The sequence below is a fragment of the Oncorhynchus tshawytscha genome, linkage group LG09 (genome assembly GCF_018296145.1).
Source record: "Oncorhynchus tshawytscha isolate Ot180627B linkage group LG09, Otsh_v2.0, whole genome shotgun sequence".
NCBI classification, from domain to species: Eukaryota; Metazoa; Chordata; class Actinopteri; order Salmoniformes; family Salmonidae; genus Oncorhynchus; species Oncorhynchus tshawytscha.
Window position 1 is genome coordinate 28,931,489 of NC_056437.1, and position 11,402 is coordinate 28,942,890.

The 11,402-nt window shown below is 48.5% G+C and overlaps 1 protein-coding gene across 4 annotated transcripts in view; it reads left to right on the forward strand.

Moving 5' to 3' along the window:
• Positions 1 to 9,209, forward strand: part of LOC112259099 (Down syndrome cell adhesion molecule-like protein 1 homolog) — a 97,607-nt gene extending 88,398 nt beyond the window's left edge. For 2 of the 4 annotated variants that reach the window (XM_042326740.1, XM_042326742.1), the window contains exons 20-33: positions 1,428 to 1,567; positions 3,076 to 3,229; positions 4,029 to 4,146; positions 4,332 to 4,495; positions 4,725 to 4,823; positions 5,291 to 5,479; positions 5,694 to 5,981; positions 6,244 to 6,399; positions 6,584 to 6,614; positions 6,834 to 6,955; positions 7,204 to 7,356; positions 7,557 to 7,757; positions 7,936 to 8,253; positions 8,369 to 9,209. In XM_042326740.1, coding sequence (XP_042182674.1) covers positions 1,428 to 1,567; positions 3,076 to 3,229; positions 4,029 to 4,146; positions 4,332 to 4,495; positions 4,725 to 4,823; positions 5,291 to 5,479; positions 5,694 to 5,981; positions 6,244 to 6,399; positions 6,584 to 6,614; positions 6,834 to 6,955; positions 7,204 to 7,356; positions 7,557 to 7,757; positions 7,936 to 8,253; positions 8,369 to 8,805 — 2,570 coding nt within the window. In that variant the 3' untranslated portion in view covers positions 8,806 to 9,209. The remainder of the gene's footprint in view (positions 1 to 1,427; positions 1,568 to 3,075; positions 3,230 to 4,028; positions 4,147 to 4,331; positions 4,496 to 4,724; positions 4,824 to 5,290; positions 5,480 to 5,693; positions 5,982 to 6,243; positions 6,400 to 6,583; positions 6,615 to 6,833; positions 6,956 to 7,203; positions 7,357 to 7,556; positions 7,758 to 7,935; positions 8,254 to 8,368) is intronic. The other 2 variants (XM_042326741.1, XM_042326743.1) reach the window with 1 other exon arrangement.
• The last annotated feature ends 2,193 nt before the right edge of the window (positions 9,210 to 11,402 follow it).

Genomic DNA, 11,402 nt, shown 5'->3' on the forward strand with positions numbered 1-11,402 from the left:
TTGGGATGCATAGTCATGGTGATGGTTAAGACCATGGTTAGAAGTAGCTAGTTGTTCAGCAGTAGTGTACTGTAGGTGACTGTATATGACTCCTCATCACTGGGTTGTCTGACAGTGGATCAGACAGTCTGGACTGGGAATGTGCAGATTTTGGGCAGCAGATGGAGCTTAACCTGCCCCCTCTCCCATTCTGACATGAAGGCCCAGTTATGATAATTATGCATTTCTCCTATAACCCCCCCCATCCACCCTCTCATCTCCCCTTTGGGCTGCCCCTAACCCTCTCCTCCCTCCCTCCCCTCCCCTCTCATGTCCCTGGTGTTATTCCTGCCATAATGTGGTTGAGATGGAGCCCCAGGAGATGGAGGGGGCCCAGAGAGACAGAGCAGGATTACTGTGGGGAGCAGGCTGCCCTGGGTGGGATAGAGAGGGAGGAGATAGGGGGTCCTGGATCTCTCTAACAGTCCTCCCTCTTCACTATAATCCATAAAAGGATCCAGTAGGGTCAAGTGCATCAGGTCACATAATGCTACTGATCTCTATCTAGGGTTGGATAGGTCCTTAATCTTTGTGCTTTAGGTCCTGCTGTACAGTACAGTACATGGAGGAAGGTCTAATGTAGTGTAGCCTCACAGTATTCATTTGAACCCTGTCCCTTGTAACCCAGGGAGACCCATGCATTTCTATCTGATGAACGGGTTGTATTCTTAGAATAAGGTCCAGTGTTCTGTATGTGTGGACAGTGGGAGAGTATTGAGGCTTTATGTTGTTGATGACTGATAGAGTTATAAGGCTCTTTGGGCATCTCAGTCAAGTGGCCATGCAGTGAGCATGAGGAGCAGCCTGGTGTGTGTTAATCTGTTTAGGGGTTAGAGAGTTAGACTGTAGGGTGTCAGAGCAGAGCGAGGAGAGCAGAACTGCTGACCACGGTGTCTGAGTGAACATATGTCACCGCTGGCCCTGTTCTGGCCCGGGCCTGGCCTCTCCCCAGGGGACCTCCTCCAAGTCCTCCCAGAGCGGCTTACAGCACAGGATGAGACTGGCAATCTGCAAACTACCCTGCTCACTTTAACACGGCTTTAACACCCACGCGCACGGAAATAGCCACGGCCCTGCACACAGCCGTGTTTACTTGAACATGGCTTTAGTACCCAGTCACACGCACGCACGCACGCACACACACACACACACACATACACACACACACATGCGCACACACACACACGCACACACACGCGCACACACACACACATGCACACACATGCACACACGCACACACACACACACACACACACACACACACACACACACACACACACACACACACACACACACACACACACACACACACACACACACACACACACACACACACACACACACACACAGCTCTGCTGACCTGTCTATGTGTTGTGTATCCTCTCCAGTCCCAGGTCCTCCAGCTGGTATCAAAGCCGTGCCCTCATCTCCCAACAGTGTGGTCGTGTCCTGGCTACCCCCCCTTAAACCCAATGGTGTCATCCGCAAGTACACCATCTACTGCTCCAGCCCAGGCTCCGGACAGCCTGTAAGTACCACTGAGAGGGCAGAGTGTGGGATGGGGGAGGCGCAGTTACAGGTATTGGAGAGGCAGAGAATTAAGGCCCAAATGACAGGACATGATGTGAATGCATGATATAGCACTTGATGGATAATTCATTAGTAACCAACACTCAGTGTGTGTGTGTGTGTGTGTGTGTGTGTGTGTGTGTGTGTGTGTGTGTGTGTGTGTGTGTGTGTGTGTGTGTGTGTGTGTGTGTGTGTGTGTGTGTGTGTGTGTGTGTGTGTGTGTGTGTGTGTGTGTGTGTGTGTGTGTGTGTGTGTGTGTGTGTGGGTGTGTGTGTGTGTGTGTGTGTGTGTGTGTGTGTGGGTGTGTGTGTGTGTGTGTGTGTGTGGTGTGTGTGTGTGTGTGTGTGGGTGTGTGTGTGTGTGTGGGTGTGTCTCTATCTCACTGTGTTTGCACCGTCGCTTTATTTCCTGCCCTCCCAGATGAACAGATGAGGTTGTCTTGGCAACGTGATGAGACGTAGATATGCAAATGAAGCAGAGAACAAGCTCACACATGCCCACTGCAGCATCAGGAGCTCTCACACACACAGGTCTGCACTAGCTATGCAGTTTTCACACATCTACATTATTCTCTCTCTCTCACACACACATACACACACACACTCATTTTCTGGTGGCACACATTCAGACCACACACACACACGATCCAATAATGCTATCATGGAAGAATTCCACTTTCTTATCATTCACAAATCCTCACCCTATGTGGATGAGTACCATGTAAATGAGCATGGAGAAGAGGAGGGAGACGGGGGAGGGAGACGTGGGAGGGAGGAGCAGAGCAGGGTATCAGTCACACAGAGATGAGAGTGCTTTTGTTCCTCTTTTCATTATCTCTCTGTATCACTCCCTGGATCACCACGACACTGCTGCCTCCACGCTGGAGGAATGTTCTAATGTTCCTGTTACTCACCCCCCCAGAGCCCCACATTCACCCCTTCTCCCTCCTCCCCTCCCTTCTTCTCTCTATCCCTCTGTCATACCCACCCTGCTCTCCAGCAAGCCTGGGTAGAGGCTGAGATAGGGAGGGAGAGAGAAAGAGAGAAAAAGGTAAATGAGGCAAATGGAAAAAGAGGTGAAGATGGGTATTGAGTGGTGAACAGATGAGGGAGGTGGTGCATGTGTGTGTGTGTGTGTGTGTGTGTGTGTGTGTGTGTGTGTGTGTGTGTGTGTGTGTGTGTGTGTGTGTGTGTGTGTGTGTGTGTGTGTGTGTGTGTGTGTGAGAGAGACTGGATACTAAAAGCCATGTTCAAGTAAACACGGCTGTGTGTGTGTGTGTTGCGTGCCTGCATACATGCATGAGTTATACTCCTTAGTTCTAAACTCCTTAGTTCTCTTTCAAGTCATCTGGGCTTCCCTCATGCCATTAGACCATAGATGCTAAGCAGCCCCTCCAAAGTGCTACTGTACCATTATACCATGGTGTTACACAGTGTTAATAATCGGACCTATATATCTCTCCCCCAGGCTCCCAGTGAGTATGAGGCCAACCCAGAGATGTTGTTCTACAGGATCACCCATCTGACCCGCGGTAAACAGTACCTCATCTGGGCCTCCGCCGTGACAACTGCTGGCCGCGGCAACATCAGCGAAAAGGTCACCGTGGAGCCTGCTGGGAAAGGTAAGGGAGGAGGGGGTGAGGGGTAATTGAGGAGGGATGGAGGGATTTGTGTAAAGGTTATTTAAAAAGAGAAGAAGAAAATAGAGGAAGAAGAATTTCAGAAATAGTCTATCTTACACAGAGGGCTTTCATCTGTCTCTCTGTACCTTTCTCCTCTCTTTTGTCTTTCTTTCTCTCTTCTCTCTACCTCTCTCCCTCTCTATCCCAAGTTCTTCCTCTCTCTCTCTCTCCCTCTCTCCCTCTCTATCCCAAGTTCTTCCTCTCTCTCTCTCTCTCTCTCTCTCTCTCTCTCTCTCTATTGACTGACAGCTGTAGTATTGATTGAGGGCTGGCGGTGTAGCAGGAAACACTGTTGTTAATTATGTGGTGATGAACAGGGCCTACCCAGTAAACTGGCCCTTAGGGAGGGGGGTGGACAGGGATCAATACTGGGGAGAATCTATGGAGCATGGATGGACTGAGCAAGACGGAGGGATAGGAGGGGGGGGGACAGGGGGGGACACTCCAATACTCTGCTCTGCTCTCATAACAGTGGGTAAAAGGAAACCCTCCAGGCTAACCTACACAATACCAGGATCACTCAGCAAACACTAGAGAAAGATGTTTACACATCAAGAAAGTGAAAACAGAGCAGGGAGGTTAGAGTGTTTGTCTGGCTGTAAATGTACCTGGGTGCTTGAATGTGCATGTGTACGTGAGCACATTCAGTGTGTGTGTGTCTGTGTGTGTGTGTGTGTGTGTGTGTATATATATATATGACATCCCAGTTTAACCTGTGTCACCTGCCCTCTATCTGCAGCCCCAGCTAAGATCCTGTCGTTCGGGGGCACAGTGACTACTCCCTGGGTGAAGGAGGTCCGTCTGCCCTGCAGCTCAGTGGGAGAACCCACCCCCACCATCAAATGGACCAAAGACAGGTCAGAACTCTCCTACCTCAATGGAAGTAAAGTGGGGAACTCACAATCAATGCTAGGAGAAACTTTAGACTTGGTGCCAATGCTGGGTTTTGGAAGATAAGGTTCAGGTCAGGGTTAAGTCTACCATAGAGGTGTGAGGTTGCTGTATTACGATCTAACTGGGATCCTCTGTGTGTGTGTCTCAGTGAGGACTCGACTATCCCTGTGACTGTGGACGGGCAGCGTCAGATCCTGTCCAACGGTACTCTGGTGTTACGTTCCGTCAAAGCTGAGGATTCTGGGTACTACACATGCACGGCCACCAACACCCTGGGCTTTGACACCATCATAGTAAACCTACTGGTGCAAGGTGAGCTGGGATACGCTGGGCTTGTTGAGTGTATGGGTGGGGCGAGGTCTGAGGACCTTCTGGGGTTGTCTCAGCTTGTTTCTGGGTGTTCCGCTGACTGTGTGTGTATCGTATCTCTCTATCTGGTCCCTCAATCTGCTCACTGTAACTGTGTGCTGTTTGTGCCTGGTCTCTGTGGTGCTGATTGACTCTAACTGTGTCTGACTGTGTTCTCTCTCTGGATGTTCAGTTCCTCCAGACCAGCCCCGTCTGACCGTCTCCACCACTTCCACCTCTTCCATCACCCTGGCCTGGATCCCTGGGGACAACGGAGGCAGCTCCATCAGAGGTACACCACTCCCTCCCCCTGGGCCTTAGTGCATTAGGATCAGTCTGAGGAGAGTTCTTTACCTGCTGTATCTCACTGAGAGATAATTCCTCTAAAAATATAAATAATATTGATATAGCCTTATACCTTTTTGTGTCATTTTCTCGGTTCCCGTCAATGTGTTCAACTTTTAGCTCCTAATGTCTGATATACTAGCAAAAGAAGGTACTGTATCACTGAGGGCATTCTAAATCCTTTATCTCCCCCTGGTGTTCAAGGGGTGTAACAGCCGTTAGAGCTGACCTGATTTTGCCTCAGTGGAGTATGTGCAGGTTGTGTAATATGGCTTTAATAATTGAACTGGGACGATATTATAATTGATACACATTTACAGTATTTCATTGTTTTTTAAATGGTTTATTTGTATATTCGGCAGATTATAAAGAAACGCTTAAATGATTCTGTAGTGTATCCCTGTGTGTCCTCAGGTTTCGTCCTGCAGTACTCAGTGGACAACACAGAGGAGTGGAGGGATGTGTTCATCAGTTCCAGTGAGCGTTCCTTCAGGCTGGACAACCTGCGCTGTGGGACCTGGTACAAGGTCAAACTGGCAGCCAAGAACAGTGTGGGCTCAGGACGCATCTCTGAGATCATCGAGGCTAAGACCCACGGACGAGGTGAGGGAAAAGGAAAGATCAAGGGGAAGGGGGGAAGGTGAGAGAGGGTGTAGCGGAGGAAGGAGCAGAAATAGTTTAATTTTAACACAGCATGATTTTATATTTTACCTCACATCGTGTGTTTTACCTCATATAAACTACATCCCCACTCTAACACACTAACTTCAGTTACCGCCAGTCTGACAATCTCCCTGTCTCTCCTCTTCTCCTGCAGAGCCCGTGTTCAACAAGGAGCAGCCCCTGCTCACCCACATCAACTCCACCCACGCGGGGCTCAACCTGCAGGGCTGGACCAGCGGCGGCTGCCCCATCACCGCTCTACTGTTGGACTTCCGGCCCAAGGGCACGTGGGCCTGGCAGAGCCTGAAGGCCAACGCCACGGCCCAGCTATTCCTCAGCGAGCTGCGGGAGGCCACCTGGTACGAGCTGAAGATGAAGGCCTGTAATAGCGCCGGCTGTGGGAACCAAAGCTCCCAGTTTGCCACCACAGACTATGACGGCAGTGAGTCACTTCCTGTTTCTACCAGATAACTGCTCTCACTTGCTGCTTTGACATTTTCATGTACATTTTAGCAGACTCTCTTATTCAGAGCTAATTACAGTCATCAAAGAGAAGGGGATAAGGAGGGGGACCAAAAAAGGGAGAGAAGGAGGAGTAGAATGTGAGTGGGCTTGAAAGTGGTGGTAAAAGCAGTCCTTTAATCTACCTCTGACCCCCTTTCCCTCCCTCTCACTTTCCCTCTCACCCTTTCTCTCCCTCCCAGGTACCATCCCTCCTATAAGCTCGGCCCATGAGGACAGAGATGATGTGAAGAAGCTGTTCTCCATCGGTTCTCCTGTCATCCTGGTCACCCTGGGCGTCGCCCTGCTCTTCATCATCCGCAAGAAACGCAAGGAGAAGAGACTCAAACGACTCAGAGGTGAGAAACAAAGGGAAGGAGGGAGAAAGAGAGGGAAGAGGGGGAGGGGAGAACAGAGAGGAAGAGCCATAAGTAAATTAGTAAATAACTGAGAAGCACTAAAGGTAACACGTCAAAATAATTTGCCTAATCCACATGATGATCCATTATAATCTAATAAAGATATTTGTGTTTGCTTTCACAGATGCTAAGAGCCTTGCAGAGATGCTTATCAGGTAAGGATAATACTCTAGATTGATTGGTGCCTGTGGTTATGGATGTGTCATTTTCCAGGGGATCTTGATGGATCTTTGAATATACCTGCAAGTCCCAGTAAACTCTTATAAAGTATCACCGATATACTCCTGTTATATATGTATACATGTACACTATGTAAGTACTGCTGATGTGACAGTGGATCCAGTCTAAGTGTGTGTCTTGTTTTGTGTGTTGAGCAGTAAGAACAACCGCAGCATGGACACCCCAGTGAAGGGTCCTCCCCAGGGCCCTCGGCTCCACATTGACATCCCTCGTGTCCAGCTGCTCATCGAGGACAAGGAGGGCATCAAGCAGATAGGTCAGTATGGACACACTGCAGCTAATCAGATCGATCAGACTGAATATTGTCCAATTAAATAGCCTTTAGTTACAGTACACTAACTAACCAATCAAATTATTTCTCTCAACTTACTAAATACGTGTTGGTAGAGTGTGAGTTACAATCAGCCCATGAGGAGAACATCTGACAAGGGAGATTAATTGTTTATCACAGATATTTTTTAACAACTGTCATAATATGTTTTCCTCATCTCTTACATCCAATAGGTGAGGACAAGGCAGTGGCCCCAGTGACGGACACAGAGTTCAGCCAATCAGTGAATCCACAGAGCTTCTGCACGGGTGTGTCTCTGCACCATCCTGCCCTCATCCAGAACACAGGGCCCTTGATTGACATGTCAGACATCCGCCCTGGAACCAGTGAGTACTTCACATACACTAAGATGTGCATAGTATGGAAATATGTCTTGTTACAGTGTAATGTGTAGGAGTTAACTTGAGCTGACATCCAAAATGTTTGTACATGCTTACACCCAAAAGTATTATAAGTGTTATGAATAGTACCCCGTGAGTGAGTTCTATCCTCTCACCTTCCTCCTCCTACTCTCTCTTTGTCTCAGATCCAGTGTCGAGGAAGTGTGTGAAGTCAGCCCACAGCTCCAGAAACCGCTACTCCAGCCAGTGGACCCTGAGCAGGCCGGGCCAGAGCCAATCAACAGCCTCCGCAAGGACTCTGACCTCTGACTGGCGCACCATGGGCTCCCACGGCATCACCGCTACCGAGAGTGACAGCTACAGCGCAAGCCTGTCCCAGGATACTGGTGGGTACCGCCCCGCCCTGGCAACAACGCCACTAAGACCCATCATTAACACATCTATCTTTTACATCCCCAAACCAGACCTGTAGGATACCTTGAAAGGCCTAATGGCACAGCTGTACTGTATGCAAACTTCATGTTGCATTGTTCTAATATGATATGGCATTTATTGTTTTTCCAGACAAGGGTCGTAACAGCATGGTGTCCACAGAGAGTGCGTCATCTACGTATGAGGAGCTGGCGCGGGCCTACGAACACGCCAAACTGGAGGAGCACCTGCAGCATGCCAAGTTCACCATCACAGAGTGCTTCATCTCAGACAGCTCCTCTGACCAGATGACCACAGGCACCAACGACCCGGCCGACAGCATGACATCACTCAGCACCCCATCCGAGACAGGCCTGTGTCGCTTCACCGCCTCGCCACCCAAACCCCAGGACTACGACCGCGGCAGACCTACCAACGTTGCCGTGCCCATCCCCCACCGTGCCAACAAGAGTGAGTACAAGAGTCTGGCACAGTGCACCACATTATACTCTGCCACAGGCTGTTTTATGTACATCTCAACAGGTCTCTAAGCCCCTCCCTCTCTCTGTTCTGTCCTCGTTGCTAGGTGAATTCTGCAACCTCCCGCTCTACATGAAGACGGATCCTTTCTTCCGGAAGCAGGCAGAACTGCATGACCCATGCCCTGCGGTCCCGCCCAGGGAGGCCTCCATCCGCAGCCTGGCACAGCGGGCGTACCACACCCAAGGACGTCATATGACTCTGGACCCGTCCAAGCAACAGGCCCTGACGCTAGGCCACTCTGGGTTGGGCAGTCTGGGCGTGAGCTCAGGCACTGCCACCCTGCCCCAGAGGACTCTCACCATGCCCTGCTCCAACCCTGCAGCCACAGCCTCCACTTCCAGCACCAGCAGCAACCCCACTGGCTCCAGCACAAAGATGGGGGGCTCCAGAGACTCACTGCTAGAGAATAGCTCCTCAGCGCTGGGCAGACTGCAGAAGCAAGGGGTTGGGGCCTACTCTAAGTCTTACACACTGGTGTAGCTACTAGCCCCCCTTCTCTCTCTCAAAGACTAAACACTCCTGTCTGGCCCGGCCCCGGCCCACACCCAGCCCCACACCAGTGTTCTACACATCAGGTCAGCGAGGGCATGCACTGCAGTGCAGCAGGTGTTCCCAGCTAACTGCTAGCTAACATCTAATTACCCAGTAGCGTGATTAGTCTTTATTCAGACTTTAGATTCTGCCTCCCAGGAATGACCAGAGACCATTGTAACCTGCCTGATTCATGCTCACCTGGACCTGTATAAAACAAACTACTATCTCCTACTAACTATCACTTCTAGCCTGATTCCACGCTGCTCAATATGTGTGTCTGGTGATGTACACACACACACACACACACACACACACATATATACACACACACACACACACACACACACACACACACACACACACACACACACACACACACACACACACACACACACACACACACACACATATATACACACACACACACACACACACACACATATATATACACACACATATATATACACACACACACACACACACACACACACACACACATATATATATATATGCACGCACACACACACACACACACACACACACACACACACACACACACACACACACACACACACACACACACACACACACACACACACACACACACACACACATATATACACACACACACAGGAAGACCTAGAGCTGTTCTCCAAGGTCAAACCATTGAGTATTACTGAGGACCATTGAGTATTACTGAGGAGCTGAATGGTGAAAGCTCACTGCTCGTGCTGATGAAGTCAATGATAGCAGAGGCTGGGCTAAAAATCAGTGTTCATCATACCCTCACACACATTATGCTGCCCTCCAAGGTTTGAGCAGAAGCTCCTGCAGGACTACCAGTTTTATCCCCTATAGTCTTGTCTTACTCTATGTCTCAATGTCCAGTCTCACTCTCCATTTGCAGTTACTCTCTCTGTCTGGAATCCATAAGGAAGGATTTCAGGTTCACCTCACTCAGAACATTGAGTTTGTATTTTAGCACATTTATTGTTGATATTTCCTCAAACTCCCCTCCTCCTTCCAACTCAACAGTATCCGATAGCTTTTGACCGAAACATGACAACCCAAATGACCCAGCAATGAATTAAAAACATCAGGGCTCTCGCAATACTAACAAATGTAGAATATTTGGTATTTTAAAGATTTCGCATATATATTTCTATATAAGTATATCATGTCATTTAAGTGAAAATTATGGCAAAGAATAAAAATATACAACAATTTAAATGTTTAAAAAAATATAAGGAGACAATCGCTCAATCATGTGAAGGGCAGTGAAAATGAAAGAAGGGTAAAGAATAGAAGAGTATTATAAAGAGGGAGGAGCACGTGTATATAGAGGGTTTTCTGTATGTTACTGTATGTAGACTGGCTGAGAGGAAGGAAGTGACTTCCATACAGGAAGTCTCCATCTCAAAGCCCCCTATTAGTTGGTATCTCATGAGGTTGTCAGTGATTGGTTGGTATACTTACTTTTCAGAAGCCAAATCATTTCCTTTAAAGATGGGTGTAACCAAGGCGACCTACACTGTTGTCTATAAATTCTCTGCTTTCGTTCACCTGTTACTTGAGTAAAGAAGGGCCGTGACCTCTCAGGGCCTCAGGTATGGGCCTTTGACCTGTGGTACCAGTGGGGTTATAGGGTCACTGTGAGTGGAGCAGAAGTCAGGTATCAGAGCACAGCTACTGTATCACACAGTTAGCTACTACACAGAGTACACACCAGTAGCCCTGTAACCTTTATCAACCTCTCAGCCCATGTATTACTGCCTCCCTCCCTCCAATACAAAATGTCAGCCAAGGCACCAAGGAGGATAATCATGTGAAGTAAGTGAACTGTCTAGTTTATCAGAGAGACGTTACCAGCCAATCGGGGTGTTCAGTTTGAATATGAAAGGATGATGTGGTCAGTGGTCTATTGGCATTTCTGATGCTGCCCTGTCTTAAGTACTGTATATTTCCTACTTCTTTCTCCATCCCCAATAGCCATGTCCATCCTCATCCCCAGCTCCATTTTGTGCTACTACGTGTAGGCTACATCAACACCGGAACCTGTTGGAATGTCTATTGAAGCATCGCCATTCTAGTGTTTTGTCATTTCTTTTGTTTTTGGATTACGTCCATATGTTCATTTTGATTGAATATGTTCCTTTTTACTTGTTTCTGTTTTTTTGTTGTTTAAAAAAAAAAGTGATTCCAGAGGCCAAACAGTACTGAAGTATGACACACCTACATCTTTGGCCAGTTTTAGCCAAGTGAAATCAGGGACTCCTAGCTCTTTAGGTCACACACACAGAAACTGTGTATATACTGGACTGGGTCAGGAAAACCTGCCACTCCCAACTGGCTCTCCCTATTCAACTCCCTCCCACCTTGGGCATACAGTACTGGACCCACCGCCAATACCTTTGTCGGTGTTGTTTATAGGTTAACTCTTGTACATAAAACAGTTTTGTATGAAGAGCTATTTTCGTCAGAATAAAACAGGGCACAGATCAGGGTTGAATCATGCCCCAACTCCAAATTTAAAACAACATTGA